This window comes from Chlorocebus sabaeus, chromosome 23, assembly GCF_047675955.1.
Source record: "Chlorocebus sabaeus isolate Y175 chromosome 23, mChlSab1.0.hap1, whole genome shotgun sequence".
Taxonomy (NCBI): domain Eukaryota; kingdom Metazoa; phylum Chordata; class Mammalia; order Primates; family Cercopithecidae; genus Chlorocebus; species Chlorocebus sabaeus.
This window is the reverse complement of record NC_132926.1, coordinates 23,502,680-23,529,847: the sequence shown is the minus strand read 5'-3', so window position 1 is coordinate 23,529,847 and position 27,168 is coordinate 23,502,680. Positions and strand designations below refer to the sequence as shown.

At 41.1% G+C, this 27,168-nt stretch overlaps 1 protein-coding gene across 13 annotated transcripts in view; it reads right to left on the bottom strand.

The window, feature by feature from the left end:
- Positions 1-2,459: 2,459 nt before the first annotated feature.
- The window catches only part of EBF1 (EBF transcription factor 1), a 405,899-nt gene continuing 381,190 nt past the window's right edge, over positions 2,460-27,168 (bottom strand). For 7 of the 13 annotated variants that reach the window (XM_008015160.3, XM_008015161.3, XM_008015162.3 and 4 more), the window contains exons 12-16: positions 20,583-20,648; positions 19,444-19,621; positions 18,610-18,789; positions 14,549-14,743; positions 2,460-5,668 (exon numbers count right to left, since the gene is read on the bottom strand). In XM_008015160.3, coding sequence (XP_008013351.1) covers positions 5,637-5,668; positions 14,549-14,743; positions 18,610-18,789; positions 19,444-19,621; positions 20,583-20,648 — 651 coding nt within the window. In that variant the 3' untranslated portion in view covers positions 2,460-5,636. Of the gene's footprint in view, positions 5,669-11,663; positions 14,214-14,548; positions 14,744-18,609; positions 18,790-19,443; positions 19,622-20,582; positions 20,649-27,168 lie in introns of those variants that run through there. The other 6 variants (XM_038005445.2, XM_038005447.2, XM_038005451.2 and 3 more) reach the window with 3 other exon arrangements.

Sequence of the window (27,168 nt, the reverse complement as noted above, 5' to 3'; positions counted from 1 at the left end):
TCTCAAATCAGGCTGTGTGAACATCACCGTTCGTAACTTATCTTTTGGTCAGAAGTCTGAAACTGACACCCTAGGGGATTCTGGACTTTGTTTGGCCAAGCCAGTGTTTTTAAAACACTGTTTTTAGATAAGTTGCCAACATTTTAAAAATGAAAATGTTATGCCAAATTTTTAAATAATCTAGTAACATATTTGGCATTCTTGAGAAATGAAAGATGAGCAACACTGGGTCCGTCCTCATTCTCACATGGGAGCAATCGCCTGGAGCAAGTGGGATTCTCACTTTGGACAGAGCATGCACTTGCCAGTAGCCCCAGCCCTCCCACTGTCCAGTTGTTTTTACCTCTAGTTCACCCCCTTGTTTTGTTTTGTTTTGTTTTGGTTTTGGGTTTTTTTTTGAGATGGAGTCTCACTCTGTCGCCCAGGCTGGAGTGCAGTGGCGCTGTCTCAGCTCACTGCAGGCTCCGCCTCCTGGGTTCACGCCATTCTCCTATCTCAGCCTCCCCAGTCACTGGGACTACAGGCGCCTGCCACCACGCCCAGCTAATTTTTTTTGTATTTTTAGTAAAGACGGGGTTTTACCATGTTAGCCAGGATGGTCTCGATCTTCTGAGCTCGTGATCCACCCACCTCGGCCTCCCTAAGTGGATTACAGTCATGAGCCGCTGCGCCTGGGCCACCCCCTCATTTTTGCATAGCCCCTATGAACAAATACGGGGCTGTGAGTTTATAAGCCTCAATAGAGGCCCTACAGGCAGGAACTATGGCCCATTTGCTTAGTGTACCTGGTAGCTAGTACAGTATCAAGTACATGGTAGGTGCTCAGGACATGTTCTGAATTGAACTCCCAAGCCCAAGTCTCATTGTGTACATCTGCACGCTCCACTCACATAGTCTTTCTGTTCCTAAAGGTACCTTATGTGCCCCAAAGCTCAGTGTTCTTACACCTCCCTCCTTTCCTCTGCCTAAGGTGCCAGGCCCACCAGGTTAGCTCCTGCTGAGCTTATATACCTCAGCTCAAATGTCACTTACTTTAGGAGCCTTTCCCAGCACTTTAGGTTAAATCAGATCCTGCTGCAATGTACCTTCAGAGCATTCTAGACACTTTCTTCATTACCATTATTAGTTTGTTACAGGTATTTGAGTGGTTGCTTAACGTTCATTTGCCCCACTCAAGTATGAGCTCCAGGTGGGTATAACATCACCGTGGCCCACTGATGTATCCACCATGTCTTGCCTAGTACCAGAGGCATACGAAACACACAAAGTTTACAGGCATGAGTAAATACATGAACGATCGAGTGAATGAGCACTTCCAAGAGGTAGCCCCTAAAGATCGTAGAGGCCAGCGTGTCAGAGGTATGGACATCAGCTGTGCTCTGTGGAGCATTGTGGCACACCTGTCACAGCCTGGCCAACCATTCTAGCACAATTCGAATATAAGTGTGTGTTTTCTGAGATGGTGTGCATCCTGAGGAGAGGGGCCTCTTCAATCTTTATCTTCTGCATCTAATATAGGAAACTATATCAAACACAGAATTCAAAAGAAACATATATTGAATGGCCAAACTTTTCAGCAAGAATTCTGTTTCTTTAAAAATGATGGCAGCTTCTCTAACTTATATATCACACTCTTTCATTACTCAAATCGGGCTTTATTCCAAAGCCGAAACAGTGCTCACCACACCTGACTGTGTTGCTGCCATCCTATCAGCTCTGGCCATCAAGTTTCTGTTGGTCTACAGCCTATTTGCTGAGTTTTTGAGGCATTTTACAAGTATCATTAACCTCATCATGTTCAAAAACTGTAAAAGTAGGAAAATCATTGAGTGTGCATTTAGAGAGATTCATGATTATGATGGAATTCAAAGTGAAACAATTTTACATGAGTATGTACCTATCTGGTATTTTTGGAATGTTTCACTCCTGTCCAATAGGAGAAGTACCTTATTCATGTGGGGTTAAAAAATATTGATCACAGAAGGCTCGGTTCACACATGCCTCCTCCTCAATGAGCCAGGGCACATAATTAGTTGACCAGAAGACTTGTTGGGATTAATTAGCACTGTGTGTGAAAAGCTTGGTTCAGACTTGTAGCACGAAGGATAGGGGTTCTAGACTGGCCGCTTCCTGGATTCACAATTCAATCACACAGGAGGATCTCAGCGCTTCGCTGCTGAAGTTGGGGGCTCTTGGCTCCTCTGTGGACCAGTGCGGGCATGTGCACGTCCAGCTATCGCCGGCAGAGGGCAGCAGTACGCTGCGCGTGTTTAATTTGCATCCCAGATTAGCAAATCCCCAAGGACCTACATAAGAAAGAGGGTGTCCCAGGACTACCCTAATTCCTTTTCACTGGGTGTCAAGACTGATCTGAGTCATTACAAACACAGACCTTTTATATTATGTTGGACTTTGGCTCATCTGAAATAGAGAAATGAATACACAACTAGGAGCTGCCATCACAGACAGGAAGTAACTTTAATTAAATATTGTGAAAGTTGAAAAGTTTTTACAGCTTGAATTTTTGCAAAAAAAAAAAAAAAATTATAACAATCTCTACAGTAGTTAGGTTCTCTAACAATTGAACTGTACAGTGTGTGTCTATTCAAAAAGTTTTGATAAGAAGGTGAAAGGTTAGTAGATTTAGAGATGACTTCATTTAAGCTGCATCCTAGTACAATGTGAGGCCAGGGCAATGTTATGCAATCCAGTCATCCAGAAGCTGTATTTTTCCCCCAACACTGAAATCTTAATTTAATTCTTCATTTCATTTTCTTCTTAAAGCCATATTCTGTATTTAGGGGAACATCTTTTATTTGTGAAACTTTTCTGGAGAAGAAAGAGGATCAGAGGGCCAGAATGTCTTTTCATCTAATCAATAGAAATAGAAGCAACAAAACACAAATTATACACATTTTAAAGGCTCTTTGGACTTTCAAGAAGAGTTCTAACCACTTCACATGGCTGACAGATGGGTAGCGTCTGTTGTCAAGGTCTAAGCCGGACACCTTCCCGACTGACGGTTCATTCCTTCAGAAACAGCTAAGGGGCTCACCAGACAAAATATGGCTTTAACTTGTGTACATCTTCAGGCCAGCGCTTACTACGCAAATTCAGATAACCTTTCTGAGTACCGAGAAGCAATGCGTCCACCTTGCTTACGTTTTCCAGTTTTTTAATTATTATTAGTCATTATTATTTCTCACCATGAAAAATCAGCTTTCCTCCCTCCCTTACCCTCCCACAACTCCCCTCCCCCACCCACCCCAACCCATAAAAATCGCACTCTGACAGTCTAGTGAAAACCATTGCAAAATCCATATGGGGGCATGCACAGTTGCAGCATTGTTGTAAATGATTTCTTGCTCTACTAGAAAAAGTTACATTGTCTTAAGGTAACAAAACAGTTCTTTTGTGCTTTTCGATTTGTTTTTTTTTTTTTTTTTTCTTTTTTTCTTTTTCTTTTTTCTTAGAATGTTAGTGATGACTGACAGTTCTGGTGCACAGTTACAATGTACAAGTGAAATGAATATGATTTGCATTGTTAAGGCATCCAATCTGCTGGTTTATATTTATGTGAAAGACAGAGGAAATATACAAGCAGACTTAAGAACGAAAGTATGTTCATTGATTTCTATGAAGTTTCTCCCTAGAATTTAATGCACAAAATGCGTCACTCCAAAGGGAGAGATTCCATGCATATTAATAGAGTAAAACAGCATTAGGGTTGTTTTGTAAGCTTCCAAAGCAAAGGATACATTTTTTTTTAAATCTACTGAACTAAATACTACAAGAATAATATGCTACTATTTTTTTTTTTTTTTTTGCCATATATTGGAAAAAACTTCTTAACTTACAAATAATACAAAAATAGACAATGACTTTTGGGTGGAAATTAAAAAAAACTGAAGCATGGTTTATAACAATACTAAAAATAACTATAAATGAAATGTTTAAAAATCACATTGAAACAGCTAATACAAGTGTAGGTGACCAAACAAATACGCACTTTTCACATAGCAAACATACACAATAAAATAAATTGGGGGTGGGAGGAAGAGGAAGAAGGGAAAAGCAATGTACAAATTCGAAAGATAAATACATTATTTATATGGATATTTTACAAAATCGCCTTTAAAACAAAAAGCCTTTTAATTAACTTTGCAAGTATGTGCAAGCTAAAGGTAGTGAGCTTTTTTTTTCTTTGCAAAATATGCAGTAAAATCTTTTTGTGATATTGAAAAAAATGTCTTAAGACATTAAAATGTATAAATAGAACAACAACTTTGGCAAAAAAAAAATCACAAAAAAAAATCTACAGTATTTATAACTACATACAAAAACACAAGAGCAAAGAAAAAAATATCAGGCAAATGCATCCTCAGAGCTTTGCTGCATCTTTGCTATTAACTGTTATTTTTAAGAACACTTCCCAGATAACGAGAGCAAAAATTCCCATAGAACAGAAAACTATGTTTTGGAGGTCTCAACCTTCTTTTCCTTTCCCCCGGTTCCCTTTAACTCTTAATTCCAAAGCACTTAACCTGTTGTTTGAATCTATTATTTTACAAATGGTAAGGGTCGACTGATAGAGGCAGTATCTTGAATGGGAAAATCGAAATACCTGCCACGTTGCTTTTGTCAACTTTTGGAAGATAGGTATGAAGTCGGCATTTAGGACGAGTAAACTTTAAACTTGCAAATGGGGGAGTGTACGTGAGGTTTTGGCTTGTTAACTGGAGGGCAGAGTGTGGAATTCTGTGCCTGGACCCTGTTCCATTAAGTCTCAAAGGAGATTCTCACACAGTATGTGTGCCACCAAGCTCTCGAGAGGCCATCGGCTTCAGAAGAAACTGACTTAAGTAAAAGGAGAGAATGAGATCAGATTTAAATATGCAGTTTTAACAATCTGTCTAGAGGCACTGGATTTTCGAGTAGAGGGAAAAATGTGATCACTTACATCGTGTTTTAACTTTCCAGGCTGCATTTATTTACACAGTTACTTAAGACAACAATACAAAAGAGAGAAATAAGCTTGCACTGCTAAGGGGTGGCATGTTAAGTTAGATATTGAAAATGCACTGTCTGAGCTAACTACCATTTGATATGCTTTAAGGCGCAAAAGCCGACCCTTAGTTTTTCTAAAAAATCTAACTGGCATTCCTATTCTGTCCCATACAAGCTTTTTTTTTCTTTTTTTCTTTTCTTTTTTTTACTTTTTTGTAAATATCACCACTTCATTCTTCCTTTACACAGCTTTAAAAACATCATAAATTAAAACATGAAGTCTTATTTATAGTGTCCCTTGTATAGAGCTTTACGGTTTATAAAAGACAAATGATTGCAGAATTAAGCTTAAAAAAAAAAGAGAAAAAGTGGATTTGCTTTTGTCAATACAGAATAAATATATCCCCCATATACTTGGGAGGTACAACTTTAACCAACACTCTGCACTTGCAGATCCCTCTTCCAATTTCAGTATTTGCAAGGTCGGTGATTTTGTTTAAAAATCTGCAGTTATTGTGATTCCTCTTAAAAAGGCCTGAGTTAAAAGTTCCACTCTGGGACTTGTATCAGATTACTCTCTGTAGCAGAATCCAACCTCTTCATTAATACAATTCTTCAAGGCAATTCTTTCACATAGGAGGAACAATCATGCCAGATATCGCTATGGAAAGAGAAGACAGAAGTCAATGGTTTTGGTTTTTTTTTTTTTTTTTTTTTGCATCCAAACTTCTCACTGAGAAAAGTAATAAAGATTAAAAAAAAAAAAAAAAACCCACACACAACTATGTTGTTTGAATATTAACCACAAATTTGCTCTCATCTTCTCTGGAATGAGTTTTCGTTATAAAATATACATGTGCTTTATTAAAAATTATCATAAATCAGCATGGGCATGTGTCTTTAAAAGAACAAAATATCCTAAACATCCCTCCAAATCTGATTTCAATTTTAAGGCATAACTGGAAAGTTGCATAGTTTGAATACCACTGCGAAAGTTGCAGCTTCGAACCTTGCAAAGTAGTGAGAATTTTCAGTTTGTCATTCTTTTTTCCCTCCCCTTCACATCCAAAATAGAAAGAAGTGGTCCATCCGAACTGCATGCAATTTCTACAAAAAATATGGCTCTCCCCGTCCTCTGTATTAGCACAAAAACTGAGCCACAAAGCAGAAATCTTGAATGCCTTTGCTTAGGTCCTTGAGCTGGGAGAAGGAAATGCCAGCTACAGCAGGCCTTGTTCACTGGGAATATAAAGTTGGGAGAAAGCATAGCTGGGAGGAGAAGACAGGTTTGCATGAAACTACAGAATGTCTTCCATATCACGGCTTCACTCAACGTTTTGGGAATGATCTGACCATATTTCCTAGAAAATTGTAGCCTGGGAAAGCTGGAGTGAGATCCTGGGGGAAAAAAAAAGGCTGTTTGAGGTAACCAAAAATTGTTGAAAGCGTTCAGAGCCAGGAGGTCGCAGATGGTGGTATTTAGAGAACACAGAATCAGATAGGCCTGAGTCCCACCTCTGGCTTTTCTGCTATGAAGCTCAGCTTCTGTAGCTAGAATCACAGCAACACTTAGGGTTATTGGAGAGGTGAATAAAATGATATATGCAAAGTGCTTAGCCTGGGTTCAGCTCCTAGTGACGACCTGATAGAGGTTAGCTGCTGGGATTTTTAACCCACCACTTCTGCTGCTAAACTAGCTGTGTGACCCTGTGTTAATTGCTTAACTTCTCTGGGCTGTATGTGCTCTTATATTAAATAGGCACCATCCCATGTGGCACACTTTGTGTGATTGGTGGGAAGAATAAAAGGATAACTGTAAGAAAATTAAAACAGGGTGGCAACTTTGAAACATGTCAAGGTGAGAGAGATGCTGCCATTATAAGCAAGGGGCAGGCGTCTTTGGCTCCCAATGACGGTTGAGTGTCTTGTCAGGCAGAGAGAGTCATTGTTTTCTTTTTATGGCAAATCTAAATGTAAATTAATGTTCTTGTCAGTGATAACTGTGTCTAGGAAGTGGCCCTCTTCGTTTACTAATGATCATGTCTGGAAGAATGTGCCTTTTAAAAAAAACACAAAAAACAAAAAAACCCCCACGAATCCCAGTACCACAAATCCTGCAAGTGGATACAGGGAGGCCACCTGGGGCTCTTAGCCCTGAGACCCCCACGTTCCTCCGGCTTCCCTACCCCCACCCCTGGCATTTTAGATTCAATTAAAACAAAAACCAAAAAGTATTTTGCCAAACACTTTTTCCGTTAATTTTTAAACCCATCTGTATTCACAAGGAAATTCAATCCACATGTTTCTGATTCATTTACACGTAAATCATCCAAATGTTGTTTTGCAAGAGCCGTTTTGCAGCCCAAAAGCTCCTGGAGTCCTTTCCGTAAGCCCTCATAAGCCTTTTCTTCTTAGAAACAGGAAGTTGTCTTTTGCCAAATGCAGACCAACTTAAACCCCCGAAGACTTGGGATCAGTTGGAAATGCAGTCCCCCTAAGATTCAAGTGAGCCCTAGGTTTGACTGAAACCAGGAGCTCAGTACTTCAATCCAAGCCTTAACTGGAGAATTCGAGATGCTATCGCTCCAAAGGCAAGGAGGCGCAAGGGGGGATCTTTGCTGTGTGACAGCCCAGCATGGCTCTGCCTCCCCAGGGATCTTTTCATCCGGGCTGGAGGTAGGTCCAGGCAACTTTACTAAAGGCAGCAGGAGTTTTAAGCTTGTAGCAAAAGGTGCAAGTCTACATTTGCTTTCCACCAAAATCTATTCTGCGTGCCTGGCATTGAAGAGCAGTTCCCTATAGTATAGTCACACAACTCAGACAGTATCAATATGATTCAAAGCAAAGGAAAAAGCTAATTTGGTTGGTGGGTCCAGCCAACATTTATCAGCTGGACTGTGAAAACATCCCATTTGAATGACCAGAATTTAAAAAAAAAAAAATCAAAGCAGTCTTTTGGTACCCAAATATTGTGTTAGATCAACTAGATTAAGCCTCCACTTAGGGCCACATTAAAAGTTCTAAAGCAAAGCTAACTGACGTGCCAGTTCATAGCTAACAGCACTTTTTATTTTGGACTACTGGGGCTGCAAACTCCAGCACCCCAAGAGCCCAGGCTGCGAAGAGGAGTGAGCGAATCCCCTGGGTGGGGAAGTGAGGATGGAGGTGATGATGCCAAGGGCATGCCTGGGCAGTGACTCAGCTCCCACCAAATGCCACTGGGCAGGAATGCCTGCTCGCAGCCACTGATACTCTCAACCGTTTCAAGAGAAGCTAGAGATGTAGAATTTGTTTTTTTTTTTTTAAATGAAATAGTCAAGTTTATACATGATAGCAAAAAATTGAAATTAATGATATATGGGTCTAGTGGGTGGGTTTGGCCCTCTCCTACTTTCCTACTTCACCTTCATCGGCCCACAGACTTCTCTGAGCATCTAACGGGAGCTACGGAAACTCTCTTCAAAAGAAGTTGTGATGTCTTAGTACAAGGTGCTAAGTGTCCTCATGAGGAATTTTCATGTACCCCACTTGAGCAAGACAGCATGCCACAGGATTTCTGGAACATTCTAAGACCAATGTTGCCCACACCCAGAATTTTGCATGTAACATCAAAGCGTTACGGTTCTCTAAATCCCAATCATGACTTTCTCAACTCCAAGGGCAGAACCCTTGCTGTTGAGTAAATTATGGGAAAAGGTCCCTGCCTGTGGCTTCTAAGCCTAGATACCTCCAGAGGCCCTTTTAATAGAGAAACTCACTGCACAACTGCCTGAAGATCTTGAGTTTTAGGAGTTGTTTTTCTTATATCTGTGCTGCAATCTGAAGATTCATTATGTGGGTGAGAGGGATGGGTGTCTGGAGCTTGGAATGTTCCAGAAATGCCGTTGGCATGCTAACTTGCCCAAGTGGAGTGCATAAAGATTCCCATGAGGACACCACCCTCTCAACACCATGTGCCAGGACATCACAAGACCATGGTGGCTCTGCCATTTTCCCCAGCAGCTGGATGATCATGTTCTTTGACGGAAGCTCAGAAAACTATTGCTTTGAGAGGCAATGCATTTTTCATTACCGTTTCTACATTTTTGATAAAAACAAAGACAAAACAAAGTTCTGCAGAGCTGGGAGGGTTTGGAGAGGATGGAATGTGGTCTTCCCCAAACCACCACATGTGTAAGAATTATGAGCTAATCACTCGGGAGGCTGAGGCAGGAGAATGGCACGAACCTGGGAGGCGGAGCTTGCAGTGAGCCGAGATCGTGCCACTGCACTCCAGCCTGGGCTACAGAGGGAGACTCCGTCTCAAAAAAAAAAAATTATGAGCTAATCAGGAACAGCGGGGTAAGTGAGTGGGTAAATCTTGCACCGACTGAATATGTGCATGGAAAAAATGACAATTCCATAGGATTTGGTCCTGGGCTGCATGATATCTAGGGTTGAGAAGAGCCAGCCTGAGCTTCAGCAAGGTGGAAAAGAAAAACATCAGTATATGGATACTATTTTTGTGAAATTACTCTGGCCTTTTTGTTAATTTTTCATGCATAGACTATCCAGGACATGACTAGGGTTTGGAATCATTACATCAGTGGGGGTTCCAATGGCATGCGACAGCCTTCTTGGGGATGCCTCTCTCTTGAATAATGAAGTCCTTTGAGGCCTCAATTGCCTGAAACCCAAGCTCTAAGCAGCATAAGCTTCAGGAGAAGGGAACAGGACATCTCCATGGACAAAGACTGAGCATAGTTGGTGACTCAAGTCTTTGGCTCTGGAAAACAGACACAGTTAGGTAGTCTGGGACCAGGATTTACCAATTGCTTCACCTGCATAAGAGCAGAAAGAGGTATCTCTGCATTTTTCTTTTTAAATCTAAAATATAGTTGCATTTTCCAAAGTTTTTCATATGACATTAAGTGTTCTTAACATGCAGAAGAGGACTCTGTATGTCAAAATAAGTTTGGCAAACTAAATGAAATAGTCATTTTTATTTAACTGCAGGATGCCCCAGAGACTTTAATTGTGGATGTCCAAGATAGTGATCCAGGGAGCACCACATTCCAAATTGTTTTGACAACTATATTTTTATTTTTTAACAGGACATTTTGTGAGGCTCCAGAAGTCGAGACTAGAGTTGCTTTAAAAACAAAAACAAAAACAAAAACAAAAAAACACAACTCAGATATATGGTAACTTTTTCAAACGTTTTATCTACCTGGGAGAGAAAGCCAGCTGGAATCATGATAGAATCTGTGAATCCTACTGTTCACACCACACGTTATCCAGGACATGCCTGCCTCTGCTTCTTGGCTAAGGTTGTCTTCAGTCCTTCTGCTGAAAGTGCTCCTTGCCCCCATCTCCCTGGGCCTGAATCCCACTTCCTCCTCATGGAGGCAACCTGTTCGGAATTCTCCTTCATCTTTCCTTCCTCTGTACTTCCACAGCTGGGTGCCCAGCCTTTCCCAGACAGATCTTCCTTATTTACTTTGGTGTCATGTCTCCCCTAATACAGGGAAAGATTTTATGGGCAGGATTTTGTAGCCCTTAAGGGCCTAATCTAGTGGCTTGAATATAGAAACGTAATATAGCATAGTGGCTTAACATAGTCCAGTCAATCTGTCTGGGCTTAAATCCCAGGCTTCCTTGCTTGCTAGTTGTGTAAATGGGGACAAGCCAACTTAGCTTCAGTCTCAGTTTCCACATCTGTATAAGAGGGACAATAGACAGGCTACCTTAAGTGTGGTTGGGAGCCAGGCTAGGAATAAGCCCTCCTAGTCGGTGGCTGTGTTCACCATTATCCCACCATTCTGCCACCATGTGACATCGCAGTGCTTAGTTCTTGGGGAATAAACATGCATGTAGTAACCACAGGAGACTAAGGGAGCACTGATGGGGAAGAGGTCTTTTAGGAGTCGGCTTTAAAAAACAGAACCATGTACAGTTAACAGAGTGGCAGTTGGAGGTAAATAGGCCTTGAAAACACTTAAATGGCCTAAATGTGGCACCTCTAATCTTGTTTACATGGGCAATTTGCTTAACCAAGACTTTCTAGTCACTTGCCCTGTCTTAATGATCACAATTCTGAACTAGGTGGGTCCCAATGAAGTAGGTGCTACTGTAACATTAAAAGGAAAAAGGTGGAATAAAACACTTCAGGGATCCTTACACCGATTCCATAACCTGCCTACATCCATTTTTTTTTTCTGGTAGAAATAGAGTTTGGAAAGTCAAAGACGAAGTAATTCTCTGATTATCACCTTTCTCAGGGAAAACCTCTGTGGCGCAAGCAAGAGTGCCCTGAAAAACTGGTGCTGCTCATCTAAGACTGGGTCCTCTTTGCCCTGCTGGAGATGGTGTGCAGAGGGTAAAGGGGCAAGTCCCAGAGTGTGAGCCCCACCTGCCAACCCAGCACCTGGGGGCACAGTGGGCAGAAAGAAGAGCTTAAAGTGAGATGTTTACATTAATTTAACCATTCGTATGTCTATCACTGACATCTCAAAAGTAGGGATATTTGGTATACGACAGTATGAGCAAAACAAAACCATTTTTTTTCTTTTTCTTTTCTTTCTTTTTTTTTTTTTTTTTTTAAATAGAGTCTTGCTCTGGAGTGCAGTGGCACGATCTCGGCTCACTGCAACCTGTCTCCCAGGTTCAAGCGATTCTCCTCCCTCAGTCTCCCTAGTAGCTGGGACTACAGGCCACACCACCAGGCCTGGCTAATTTTTGTATTTTTAGTAGAGATGAAGTTTCGCCATGTTGGCCAGGCTGGTCTCAAACACCTGACCTCAGGTGATCCACCCACCTCCGCCTCCCAAAGTACTGAGACTACAGGTGTGAGCCACCATGCCCAGCCCATTCTTTTTATAGTTGTTGTTTCATCATGCTCAATAGTCAGGGCATGGGATAGGGGGAAATTCAGAAAAGTCCCCTCGACATTTGTTCAATCAGAAGGAAAGGGCAATGTCGTCCACAACAGTGAATCCAGCAAGAGGTGTGTCCCTGAGCCAGACCTCAAACCTCCCACGCTGTGGCCTTGTGTTAGGAAAGGTGACCGAGAGGCACAGACTCGGCGGTTATTCAGAGAAATGGGGACAGTCTCTGTACTTTTGGGATCTGTAATTGGGTAAGAAGTGGGTTAGAAAATCCCTGGGAGGACAAATGTACAAACTTTGTCTGAGTCCCTGTCCTGAAGCCATTTCATCATTACTTAAACACGCACATACCCTCATCCAGATCCTGGCTTTCAGGTGATAACCGGATCTCCTGAAACCCAGGAAGTCATAAGATCTGGGCCCAGCCCCTGTTTCCAACCACTTCCTGCTTCCTCCTAGGACCACAGGGCATGAGAAGACATCAGGCCTCCTGGGAGCCGCCCACTTCTGTCACTGTTGGCCTGTGATACAGCCACTGACCTTCCAATAGCGGGGGCCTGTTCTTCTCCAGTGCCTCCCCTCAACTGCTGATTATAAACCCCATCATATCTGGTTCTAATGTCAAATCTATGTTTAGCAAGGGCTGAGATTGGCAGCTCAAGAATGGTAAATTTCTGCTTTCCATATGTATGATCATTATTTAAAACTATTATAAGTTATGTTCGCTCAAGCATTATATCCCTAGTTTGCCAGCTGGAGGTGTACTGAGGGTGACAAAGCATTATTTTTAGCTGAAAGAGAATCAGATTTGCAGGAATGGGTGGCTCTACTTTGTGGGGGTGGGCATTTTCTATCATGAGTAATATTGCCTGAAATGTAGTTGCACAGGCAGGCTTTTTTTTTTTTTCCTCTTTCCTCTAAGAAGATGGATTTGCCACTGTGTGTCAGAGTGGGGGAGAGCAGCGTGCTCTGTGGGGCACTGAGTCTGGCTGTGCTGGGAAGATTTGCAAGCAGGGTTCTGGGGAGTATTTTGAAGAGTCCTTCTGGAGGCAGAAAGACAATGTGATCGGGTGCTCAGGCTCTGGGTTCACATGGCTTGGGTTCCAGTTTAGCTGTACTATTTACTAGCCGTGTGACCTGGATCAAATTGAGCCTCAAGTTTCCCATCTGTACAATGGGACTAGTGCTGACATCATAGGGTCTTCAGGGGAATCACTATATGCTTCCCACAGTGTAAAGCATCCAGCACACAGTATGTGTAGACAAGTGTAAATATGCATGTACTTTTACATAAGAAACAGGGCTGAGACATCCCAGATATGTGCACTGCCTTCCTCACCCCTCCCTGACTTCCAGGCTGACCTCCATCAGTGAGGTGCCGGCCACCAAGGGAAGGCACTGTGGGAACCTTTGTATGGCTGGGCTTAAGGGCACAGACTCTGATGGGACTTACATTCATCTCCACCGTTTAACCGACTATGTCTGTGGTCAGATATTTACCCTCTTTAAGCTTCCATTTTATCATCTGCACAATGAAGACCATAATAGCTCTCATACTTTAGGAAGATGTGAGGATTAAATGGTATAAAATCTGCTCCGTGCATAGGACGGCTCCAGATACACTGTTCAGTGCTCAATAAATGGTGGTCGATGAGTTTATTAATCTTATCTCCCTACCAGCTGCCTTAGGAATCCTAACTATGTCTCTTTTACCACCGCTGAGTAATAAAGTATTTAGGAGATGAATGTTTGAGTCTGAGTTTGAAGCCAGCTTCTGCCATGTATCAGCTGTTAAAAGTCAGGCAATTTCGTGACCTCTCTAACCTTTAGTTTTCTCATCTGTCAAGTGGGAGATATGAGTACCTACCACACAATCCTGCTGGGGGCAATGAATGGGGTTGCGCAGTTCTCAACATATGACACACAACACAGTGCTGAGCTCATAAGAAAAATGTTAGAAATGGTGTGCTCAGTTTTAAAAGGTGGGTAACTTTTTATTCTTAATGAATGAAAAGGTCATCTCAACTCTTAGCAACTATTTTATTTTCCATATGCAATGGGGGGAAAGTGATTGAACAATTTTAGTATGAACCAGAATACTCTAGTGGTATTCTGGAGTTTCTTAATCCCAGTAGGAAGTCTTTGACCTTTGGTCTATGATGCTCTAACTTCAGGGCTCTGATCAAGTTATGGCTCACCCCCTCCCTGTTATCAGCCCCGCACACGTTCACTCTGACACAGGCAACAGGAAGGGAAGGTTGAGTGACCTACTTCAGGAGAAGGCCAGTCCCGGGAGAGACCCTGCACTGGAGAACTTGCTAGAGTCCACAAAAGACTGATCTGATAATGGCGACCACAGGGAGTGAAAGAGGAGAAAAGAGAAATGATGCTGTTAGTCAGCAGAAACAGTATTCCCAAGCAAATCCCGGGCCTGAGCTGAATTGCTGAAGTTGAAAAGAGGACTTCTTGAGCACCTCCAGCAGAGGAGAGATGAGTATGGCCAAGGGCCAGGGCTGAGGAGAACAAACACAAAGGAACAGAAGAGATGAAGGCAGAAAGAATCAGGCAGGGTCCAAGGCTGATTCCCTCGGCAATGGTGATGCATCTGCTTCAGGCCCTGGGAGGGTGAAGTCAGGGCACTGGATCTGGATTGGCAGGTGGAGCCTGGGGCTTACCTTGCAGGCTGTTCCCGTTGGTGCTGGTGCAGGTGGGAGGCGGGGAGGTCTGGGGTCTGACGACTGGTGCGAAAGCACTCTTCTGTTTCACAGCTGAGACCATGTTGGCTGGTGAAAAGGAGAAGATGCCCGAGGAGCTGCTGCAGTTGGAGGGGAGACTTGTGGAGGAGGCCATGGTGGGGCTGGATGGCACTACTGAGAGGGTCAATGAGAAAGGAGAAATCAGTGCCTCTCATGGCATCCTGAAGCAAAGAAGCTCAGATCCATCCCTCACCCAGCCACCTTGCTCTGTCCTGCTCAGACAATGCTTCCAGCACAAACCTTCCCTGAATTCACAGGCTCTTGTCCACTTTCGCTATACAGAACTTAGCATGTGCTACCTTTTATTACTGGGGATCTTTTATGTGTTTATTGTGGGGCCGCTGTGTGCCAGGCAGTGTGCTAGGCACTGGGTCATCAGCAGCAATTGCCACTAAGGGAAAATGACCCCTGGTCATCAGCCCAAGGCACTAACCAATCCAAATGCACCAAGTGCCTCTATGGGGCAGAACACAGAGTCACCATCCTTAGAGTATTCCAGGCCAGGAAACAAAAGTGCAACACCCTGTTATGAGGGTGAGAGTAGCACAAAACAGTGACAAAGGTGAACGTAGCCATCTCAGTGGAGGCAGGGAAGGGAAATCAGAGAAGGCTTCATAGAAGAGGTGTCAAGGGATGCATCCCAGGTAGAGCCTAAACTAAGGTTCTAGGAAAGGGGCTGGGGTAGGGGGAACAGGAAGAGGCCAGTTTGAGAGGATGGCCACCAGACTGCCACAGGCAGCATTTGTGAAAAATGCAGAAGAGTTCCAAATTCTTTATATCTGCTATGGGATATATGTGAATGTTTGGGAATTAATAAGCAGTAGGATCAGAGCCTTACATAAATACTCACAGTTTGGTAGTAGTAGGGATGCAGATAACCAATGATGGGAGAACTCTGGCAACTCAGAGAAAACCTAGCAGTTTGGGGATATGAAAGAGCTTGGTATATGTACATTCTCTACCGACCAGGATCCTCTTGGCCTGGCCTCTCATCTTTTGTTCCAGGCTAATAATCTCTGGGTTACTTTAGGAGACAGAGATTTCACATACACTAAGTCAAGACTAATATTTTCATACACTCACTTTCTATTTCCTCCATTTCCTGCAGGAAAGTATGTATCCTAGATATTTCTTCTAGTTTTTCACACAACTTAATAAAACATCAGATATTGTTTTATCATTCACAAGAATCTTCACATCTTTTTCATCTTGTCATGGGCAATGCAATCTTAAGTCGGGGCCCATCACATACTTTTTTTTTTTTTTTTTTTTACAACCGAGGAAGTGAAGCAAGCTGGGACTCAGAAAGTAGTGTAGCAGCCAGCCCAAGGGCCATAGCTAGAATGCGCTGAAGCAAGGAATCACGCCCAAATTCAGAGCTCTTTCTGCTAAACTACCCTGCAAAGGAAAAAGATCTCCAGGGGGAAAAGCCTCGTTCCCACAAGCCCACCAGGGTCCAAAGAGCTGTTTGGGTGGCCTTATCCTTTGGAAAGTGGGAATCCAATTGGTCATAGGCAACAGTTGCCATCAGGGGAAAATGACCCCTTCTAATCAGTCTGAGGCACTACCCAATCCACACGCACTGAGTGCTTTATGGCGCAGAACGCAGAGCCGCCATCCTCAGTTTTCACAAACATTTTCGAAACTGTACTTTTTCTTTTAATGAGGCCAGCATTTTTATACATCTCTTAGGATTTGTAAATGTGAAAATACGCTCAATAATAACACCCATTTAAATTGCAAAACTCCTGCACTGGAGGTTTGATTTTTAAATATTCGTAGACTTGAAATCCTGCTGGTTCACTGAGGAAGGCAATTAATCTCATTGGCAAATGCGATCATTATGTGTATTTAGAGGTGGGGAGTTTTGGGGCGGGGAGGGGGAGGTGCAGTTAACAGAGGAAGGGGTAAAATATAGTCAAGCAGCTCCATTTGTTATAACATTATTAGTTATCAGCCACCACACCAGAAAGTGTGTTTACCAGTGGAATGTCTTACTTTTTTATTCCATTGGAATTTTTCAACATGAGTGCTTTATGAATAATTAAATATTACGGAGGCAAAAATTCAAATCAACTGGGCTTTGTGTTTATTGTTTTATTTGCATTTGTGCAGATAAAACCGTCCCATCTGAGAGCCTATTTGAGAATTTAATACTATATTTGTGAGCACTGAGAAAATCAATTAATGGAAATTAAATGTTCAAAGTTTCACAGTCTGACAGATGCAATCTCAGGCTGAAGCGGCTGAGTGTCTGCACAGGCTCGAGGAGAGCAATCCAAGCCCCTAAATTGAATTGCTACCATATAGCAATTAGTTTATTGATTTAATTAAGAATACCACCATTTAATTTTCAGGTCATGATCAAAACATTTTCTGATTGAATAAATGGGAGAACACTGAAATGATAGATCTCTATGAGAAACAATCTTTTGATAAATCAAAATCTAATGTGAAACTGATCCTAAACATTGACTCGTGAGTAGACAGACATAACATATGCAGATTATTTGAGGAGTTGTAAATGTTCAACAAACTGCTGATTCCAAACTAAGTAGAAATGTGTAATTTTGTGGACTTTGAGCAGAAAAATTCACCCAGACAGTAAAAGTCTGTAAGTGCATTTTCAGAAATAACTTCTCTTAAAGGGCAAGAATGATCTTTCCTCTTTCAAAGAACTAGAACAATCCATATTTTCACTATGAGAGAGGGCATCATTTGTAGTATTTTTAGCCAAGACTCCATAAGAAATCATGAATATTCTTTTATTTAATGGCACATCTATCTGTCCTTCTACAAATATCTAAGAGTTTGGCCACATTTTGCACATCAGAAGAATCACTCGCAATGCCCAAGATGAACTTCAAAGTCAGAGAGAGATGAAGAGATTGTAAGGACATGGGTTATGACACTTTATAGATAAGGAGGGCAGTTCTCTGAGGTTCTTTAGAAGCATATAAACGTATCAAAATTTTTTTGTAGGCAAACTTCTTTAAGGCAGGGACAAGGCACCAAAGAATATTTTTTGTATGTGTATGTGGTTTTCTTTTTCTTTTTTTTTTTTTTTAAATCTTTCCAGATTTCTGGAAAAAAGCGTTTTAATGTGTTGTTGTTTTAAGTATACACCAAATGCAAACGAAGGGGAAAACTCCAAGCATTAAAAAATAAAGGAGTCATATAACTGAAGGGAGAGAGGTTAAGTTTTAGACTATTGTTACTATGTTATACCACAACCACCACGTGTTATTATCTTTGCATTATTATGATTATTAGATTTATTAAATGTGCCTCCATGTATCAGGAATCAGGACAAGCTCACTGTATGCATTATGTATGTCTCACAACACTGGATAGGGTCAGTGCTAGTTCCTTCTCCATTTTACAGATGCGAAAATTGAGGCTTGGAGAGGAAATGAACTTGCCTCCTTTTATGTAGCTAAAATAATCAGATGAAGTAAGACAAAACTAATAGATGTTTTGGGCTTACGTAGATGACAAATATGGTGTCCTCATTGTTTATAGGGTTTTTTTGGTTTGTTTTTTTCTCTGAGACAGGATCTTGCTGTCACCCAGGCACTGGAGTGCAGTGGCACAATCATGGCTCACTGTAACCTTGAACTCCTGGGCTCAAGGAAACCTCCTGCCTCAGTTTCCTGAGTAGCTGGTGGTAACTGGTAAAAGTGGGAGTTAATAACTGGTAGAAGTGGGAGTCAACCCATCTTCACCTGACTTGGAGCGTGGGTTCCTGAAGCGACCTCATACAGCTGCTTTGGATGGTAGCAACATTCTGACTGTTAGGGAGACTTTGTAGGAAGGAAGGTGAGCACTGGAGAACGGAGATTCCTGCTGGAGATGGTGCCTTGCAGGATGGAAAGACAGGGGCCCTCAGACTGAGAAGCCCTGCCCACTGGGCCACATGGCACGATGCCAAGTTCTTCTAGCGAAACATGAAGGAACGCGGGACACACATCTCTACTTACTGGCATAGGGCGAGTTGGCAGCTGAGCCGTTGAGGAAGGTGGGGGAGCCGCCCAAATTGGACATGGCGGCAGAGCCGTATCCGTTCATGCTCGTGGTGACGGAGTTATAGTTGGTCTGCTGGGGAGTGGTGCTCGGCACGTACCCGTGTGGTGACACACTGCTTGAGTTGCGGGTGAAACCTGAGGGGTGGGGGCAAAAACAGGGGTGAGGGTGGCATTCGGATGGTGGTAATCCTGGAAGACTCGGGGAAAGGAAGGTCTGTTTCTGGCCCCGTCGCCGCAACCCAGAGGGAAGGGACTGGGTGATTCATGTGCATGGGTTGGTGGTGCTAGCTCTGTGATTAAAATGGGAAGCGAGCAAAAGACACATTTCTTAGGAGATCATAAATACTTAGCAGGGCCATGAGAAGTGGCAATGCTGGGCCTATAAATTATCATTTTAGAGCAGAAATAAATCCCGATCTAAGAGATGTACCCTGGAGTTAACAGGTTCCTATTCCCTGGGCAAGAATGATGTGCTTTGGGCCCTCAAAACTTTAATTCCATCCCTCTTTGCGATCTGTCATTCATGGTTTATGATGAAAAGTTAAATGTAGAGAGATGGCTAAATGCATGCATCCTTTCTAGCCCCCTATATTAGATTACCAGAATGATAGCTAGGACCAACATTGTACAATAATATCTTATACACACAAACTAAGAATCTCCCTTTTGGGATGAAAATAATTCTTTAATGTAAAAATTGTTCATGACCAATAAATGAGGAGATGGGGTGCTTAAGGTTGGGGAGGGAGAGGGAAAACGTGTGAGGGAAGAGAAAAGCAAGCTTCTGACCCTGATTGGTGGCTTGTGATGCCTCGGAGACATTCACAGCCAGTTGTCCACTGAACGAATTCACGCCCATCATCCCTGCGTGGACCGAGGTGTTAGCAAGGGCTGGGAGTTGGTTGTGGTTGCGGGGAACACTGTACAGGGCCTCGGCAATGTCGGCCGCTCTCTTCAGAATGATTTCCTGAAAAGTCAAAGGAATATCCCCTTTAGCTGTTCCCAGTCATATTCCCAATAATACCATTTTTTCCAGTGCCAGGCACCGTACTCAGGGTTTTCAATGGTCAGCTGCATTAACTTCTGTGACCCTCCGGACAAACCTGTTGTATTAGTCTCACCATCATCATGCCATAGGGAAACTGAGGCTTGGAAAGTCAAAAACCTTACCGAAGGACACTCACCTATTTAAGAACAGAGCTGAGATTCATAAGCCCATTTGTCTGATTTTGAAAGTCCATTATCTTAACATGCCTTCATACTACCCTACAGTCCATACAGGACAGCACCATGAGGTTTTCTATCCTTCCCAATAACGTGTAGGAAGTCTGAGGTTACCCAGGGGGAGAGGGAGAGAGGCTGCAATTCATCTCCTCTGTTGATGTTAAGGGAAGGTTGTAGATGACTACCTGCATTCCTGAGTTTTAATGGGACTGTGTCTCCCAGACATTGACTCAGGTTACATGAAAAAGGAGTGAATGACTTGTCGGACTCAGTTTCCTAAGCTATGTGAATCTTATACATGGAGTTCTATGAAATAGAAGCAGGCAATACTATTCAGGCCTTGTTATACTTTTTGGAGAAAAAATTAAACCCTCTTTCTCTTCCCAAATTTGCTTGAAAACCTGAGAGAAATAAAATAAAGCACCAGTAACTCTCCTCTTCAATTATGAAGTATGTTCCCACTAAAGATTAGTTTTAAATGGACCACCTTTTCTCATAGGGACAATGATTCAGTGGAAAGGGCAATAAAAGGTTTACAAAAGAGAGGATTGAAGAGTCTTGCAACATGTTATATCTGAATTACTTATACTCTTAACTCATGCACATGGCTTTAATATTTTCTGTACTTTCTCATTATGATATGGAATCTGAGATCTTTAATTGCATGCGGCAGTCCGCACAGGCTAGAAACCCACAGCGCTCACCTGGTTGTTGTGTGGCATCCCATACAGAGCTTCTACCAGATCCGCAGCCCTTTTAAGTATTACTTCCTGTCAAGAGAAAAGCAGATACAATCCTTTGAGTGAAGGCAGGTTGTCGTTATCTTTAGACATGATCACTTTCCAGTCCCTCTGGCCATACTTTGCCAAGGCACTGCTATAAAGGCCATAGCTTGGGGAACCCCAGAATGGCGTTAAATCACCAATTTGTCCCTGTTCACATACACACTTAATTGAGTCAAAAGGTGAGCATCATTGGTACTGCAAGATAAAATACATCACTCAATAGTCTGCCATAGGCATGATAAAGCACTCATATGTTTATTGCTGAATACAATTCCTAGGTCATTTACTAGATTACTACAATCGATGTCATTCAGTGCGTGGTACGAATCCCTAAGACGTGTTTATTTTGCACTTAATTGCTTATTCCAGGAACCATGACCTTATCAGACAGGTCATTTTCAAGGGATTTCCAATCAATCTTCAGCTACTAGAAGCATGTAGTATTAAACTTCTTTTGTTTATCTCTCTTGGATGGCAAAGCCATAATACAGGCGGGTGATTTAGGAAACCCACATACTGAGGCAATGCACTGTTTGTCAAAAACTCTTATGGAAGGACTCTACTGTCCTCAGAAGCCCCCTCTGCACCAATTTTCATTACTGGCAGTATCTATTTCTTTTATAGCAATTATTTGCTATTTCAGTATTGTTTGTGATTTCCCCCATTTGCTCATTCATTCTCATCCTAGATATATATTTGGCTGCTCATTCCAGTTGAAGAAAAAATATCTCTTTTTACTTAGGTGGACTTCCATATTTAGCCTCCATGCTTGGTTCTAATAATAGGGAGTACTCTACAAAAGTGAGTATGGTGCTGATATTTTTGGTTCTAACTAAATTTCTTCAGATTCATTTCCACTAGAATGTGAAAAGGAAAGCAAAGTTAAGCTTGATCTATGCAAAAGATAGGTGCTTGTCAGACAACCAAACCTAAGGGTGTGGTATGATCATCAGAGGTGATTTACAGGAAGATATGGTTACCATTTTTGGCTGTGGGTAAAGTTTCAAACAGAAGGGTAACTTTAAATGTTTCACACAATAGATTTCTACATGGAGAAGCAGTGCTGTTCAATTTTCATAGACTGCAGTCGCTGATCAGAAAATAAGGAGATAATCGCATTCATTTTGCTGTCACCATAGCCTCTTCAAAAATCCTTGAACAACTCTTGAAATGACAAGCTTTTAGATACATATTAGCATTTTTCAATTTTAAATTCTCTATAATATAAGATAAAGTAGTTGTCATACTACAGTAACTACTTATGACATATCTAATGTCCTAAATTCAAAAATAAGATAGAGGGGTTTTCAGTTCTCAATAAACATTTATGCTTGCCTTAAGCTGATAGACCCCCTTTATAAAACAGTTGTTATTTTTCATGTAGGGAGTAAAAAATATTGTATAATCAAAGGGGCTTGAAACAATACATCTGAAATCATTTCTTTATTTTTTAATGTAAGCTACAAGCTAATTTACCACTTTTTGTTCACTGTATTGTCTGACCAGAGCAGTTAATAATTTACTATGGTATGGGCACACTAAACCCTATCCCCAGATCAAATTCAGCCTATATTGCCTTCACTAAAACCTCATGACTTTAAAACAAAACAGGATCAAGTGAGTTTATTTACTAAGATTTGACTTCGCTAGGCCTATGCTCATTTATTTCTCCAAATAAATATTTACGCCAGTGTTAGGGCTTGGCAGGGAAGGTATTTTCCTTTCTTTGCATTTTAGGGGGAAAAAAGCAAGTCTCCTGTTTGTCAAAAGCACGATGAGGCACAGAAAGAAACTACACTTATGAACTTCGCTCTTGTAACACTATAATTGGGGCCTTAGAACAGTGTACATTATTTTAATTAATTTCACCGAAGCAGGGAGGAGGGATGTTTGAAATTAAACTCCAAGATCTTTGAAGTTTTCATAAGCCTGAAAAAATACCATCTATCAGTATATATTGTATATCCTTGGTGTTGAGTTTTTCAATGACATAATCTACTTCTTTTTTTCTCCTTATATCGATATCCAGAGCTCTCATCCCCATTTAATCCTTTGAAAATAAAACACGTGGATCTTGTTTCCTAAAGGAGCATCCTTCTTTGATCCATGATGCTGTCTTCTTTGATCCACCATGCTGGGGCATGTTTTCCCATTGAGTACATTGCCATAGGTAGGTCATCAGCACAGCATCATTTCAGGCCAGCAGTCTTGGATTTGAGGAGTGTGAACCTGGATTTCTTGTCCTGTGAGGGACACCCTTAAATAATATCTAGCCCATCAAAAAATATCGTTCACTGTAGTATCAACTTGTAAGGATTTAAGAAAGACTTGGTTCAGCTTTGCCCATGTGATTTGGCTTCTATTAGTTATTTCTGCAAATGGGAAGGAGAAAGGAAATTTCTGGGTCCTCTATGAGTTAGTACAATGGACCTGCAAGGTGCTTGGATTTCGGTGACCAGAAAATTGCTCTCACCTCCATGTCATTACGCTCCCAGTGAACTAGCCCCCAAGCGTGTTTGTGTTGGGGATCTAATATATTGCCTTTCAATCAGAGCTGAGAGCCACTGAACACACAGACAGAACATGACGAGCAGGTCAGGAAAGCAATAAAGATTTTACAGAGCTGTCCAAGGTGCTAAATTTACTCAATAATGGGTTTGGCACCATAGTGTTAACCTCTCATTTACTACCAGTTTGAGGGACTAAATTGAAGTAGCTGACTTCATTTACCTTGAAATGTATATTTTATGACATTATGTAAGTAGATTGAAAGGGCACTGCCGTTTTAACAATTTAAAGGCTAAAGCATGTTTAAGATGAAACTTGAATATTTATTGTATATTGCACTTAAAGTATATAGAATGTTAAAATGTATTGATTAAATTTGTAAAAGGCATTATAAAAATGACAGGTAGTATAAAAGATGTATGCCTTTTAAAATCAAATTGATAGTGTATGCCATCTCTTCTGTGGTCACAAGTGTAATTTTTTTGCAGTTTTATATGGTAATTTGAAAAATCTGTAATTTCACATTAGGAAATGATTGAGCCTTGGATGTTAAAAAAAAGAAATTTCCCATAAGGGGAAGAGCTGGATGTTTCATATAATCTTTTGTCTCTAAAATTGTTCTTAAATTCTTATTTTTTGTGGCATTAGGCAGGAGCACAGTCTAAGAATCCTTTCATTTTAATATGCAGTTTTAATATTTCTGAAAAGAACGAGCACTTGACTAGTACTAATATCTAATGTTTCAAGGAATTTATTTGTCAGGGGAGATTTTCTCTTCTTTTCATAATGTTTAAAACGTCTCCCTGCTTGCAGTTTCAAACGTAAGAGTGGATATTAGACAATTCCAAGATAATTAATTCTATCCTTAGGTTTTTTTTTTTTTTTTAAAAAAACCCTTTTGGGAATTAAAAAGACATATACTAGTATCCTAAATATTGAAAAGCCCCAGAGTCTCCTTGTAGAGGTAATGCTTGTTCTCCAATCTACATCCTGAGTCAGACAATTTTTCTGTTCATGGCCTTGGATTTCTTCTCTTAAAGATTTAAAAAAAAAAAAAAAGCTTCTTAAAAACAACAACTACTTTTCACTGATTGATTTCATCTCACAATCAAAACCTGGCTTCACCTGTCTTGCTATGACCATAGGTTGATGGTTGTGTGAGTAGGGGTCTATGGAGAAAAATGTGGATACATTATTCTTACTCTATTTAGAGTCTACAGAAATGGTAGGGAGACTGAAGGAGGAATGGGGTTCCAAGAAACAGTTCAAATGTAGCTGGCATGAGTTTTACTTATATTTTAGAAGCTTTGTAATAAAAATGCTGAATGGACTACAAATATAAAGGGAAGATTCAGCTTTACTTTCTACTTTGCAACCCAATCAATTAGCAAATATTGTTTGAGCTTTTTGTTGCCCTGTCATCATACGTGGATCTTATTCTCCAGCAACTTTCAGGGCACATTATCTTCCCAGCACTGACCTACAAGGTTTGATGAGAGTCACAAAAGATCGTCACCATCATTTTGTCCTACCATCTTTGTCCAATCATCTCTCCCTATGTGTTTGAAGAACTGCTCTCTACGCCTGTCCTCCCCAGCCTAGAAGTAACACATTTGGCTCCTTTCTATCTCCATACCTTTGCTCCTTTTGCCTTCCCCTTTTTTTGGGGGGAATGCTGGCTTCAGTCTGTGCCCATTGACAATGCCTCTCTCCATCCTCTGAAGCCTGGTACTGAAGGGGATTGTGATGGTGTAATGAAGGAGATAACTCTCATTTATTGAAAGTCGAACAAGAATTTATTCAACCTTCATAGAAAGCCTTTTAAGGTATTCTTTCTATTACCCTCTGACAGATGACGAAACTGACACTCAGCGAGGTCAGCTAACTTTCCCAAAGTTTCCACTGCTGACTAGTGGCTGAACATGGATTCAACCCCAGGCCTGTTAGACATCAGAGCCTGGCTCTTGAAAATCACACTGTTCTGTCAGAAATAATTCCTGATACCCCAGCTCCTAATCTGATACCCCAGTTCAGATTCCCCAGCTCCTAATCTCTCTAATTCCTCTGAAAAAGAGTGCTGACCATCTGTGTCACCCAGCACAGCACAGAAGTACATACTGAGAGGTCATTGTACTCTGATCTGAAGCGTGTTAGTCTTCATTCTCCATAGCTAGACTGCAGAGTTTGTGAGGCCAGTGGTAGGTCTTAATCTCCTTCTCTAAGCTCCTACCATAATGTTTAGCAAACCACAAGTCTTGAGAAATTCATGTTGATGTGTTAATCTAAGATACAGTTACTGATTTTTAAAAGTACACAATTTGTATGATGAAATGACAAAAGTCATATTTGGCATGGTTTATAAAAGTAGAAGACTTAAGTTTGATGTTCCATTTAGCTACAGACTTTTACGTCCAATATATAAATTCCCAAAGGTAAAGTTTTGATCACTGTGAGTTTTCTTATGTCACTTTTTTATGAATTTGCTCTTTCATTCCTGCTGGCTTGGACTTACATTTTAATTTTGTGATTAATACAATGAATCATGTCTAGTACAGACATTATCTCAAGTTATAGGCTGCTAGCAACATGAGGTTGGTCCTTATGTCCTCAGTCTTTTATTAGCTATACTCTTAGGCCCTTGGAAATAGTTAGGTATTTGCACATTCATAGAAAGACACATTGGGAACCAGGCATATCATGACAAATATGCAGACATAGTTAACTCATCTTCTATTTTATGAGTTAAAAATCTTAGGATTATTCACCATCTGTGGGAGTCTTCTCTTTAGCATTTGACCTGAAATCTATAGCCAATAAGCTAAAGTTCACTGGCCAATACTGGGCCGATTTATAAACCCAGTTCAATGTTTTGGGTGATGCAACCCCAGATGAGCAGGGAAGATAGTCTGAACTTTCTTTTGTTCATAGCATGTGTAGGTCAACTCATAAAGCCAATAGATACCCATACATGAACACAACATTAATTTTCATATTTCAGCATTAGATTTTGAGACTCTGGGAACTCCACCCATAAAATTAAAGCCCAGGGATGCTTCAGTAATTTGGGAGGATAATCTGTGCTTGGCTTTATGCTTACCCAAATAGGAAATAATGTTTTCAGGGATGTAGATGGAAACAGAAAAAAAAAAGAAGAAGAAAACTACAAGCATCAATAATCTAAGTCAAGTTGAGTTGGGTGATTTCTGAGAAAGAAGCACAATACTTCTCTGTCGCTGCACATTTCCCTGATACCCATTTATCACCAATCTACTTTGCCTTATCAGGGGATTCAAAATGTAGTGGCCAAATATCAGCAAGATAAAATGAAGTGAAATGACAAAATCACTCTTGATGTAGAGATGATAAGTACCTATCAATGAAATCAGCATTGATTTCACTGCCTTCCTTCATACAGGCTTTACTGCAGGACCCAGATTTTGATGTGTGCATTCAGCTCCTAGAATTTAAGTCCTGGATCTTTCCCCACTGGCTTCCGAAAGCCTGGGTGACATTACTGATTGGAAAGGCTGAACGCTGAAAAATTGATTGGAAGTTTCTTGCAGCCCATTTCTTGCAGAGCTGGATGTACAATGCAATAAATACTAGTTGTCCTGAGATGCATTTCTTTGGAGGGTAGTTTTATGTCCCAACTTCCTTTGTGTTTATTCAGCCAAATGGAAAATTCCACAATGGTAGACTTTGCATTCTAAAAAATCAGTATAATGAGGGCAGTGAGGGAAAGAGTAAAGCAAACCAAAATAACGCTTGGGCACCGTTTAGTTTCCCATCCTCTGAGACATTCCTCAAATTTTTCATTTTTCTTGTAATATAAACTTCTTAAAATAGAGCTTACTGCAGATCATTAGAAGCCTTTAGTGTCACACTTTAAACACTCTTTACTTAGCAGCCCTATGACTGAGAAGAGTCACTTACATTTAGCATGGATATAATTAAACATGTTTCTGTTGAAAGGGGCATTCTCATTATAGCCAAGGAC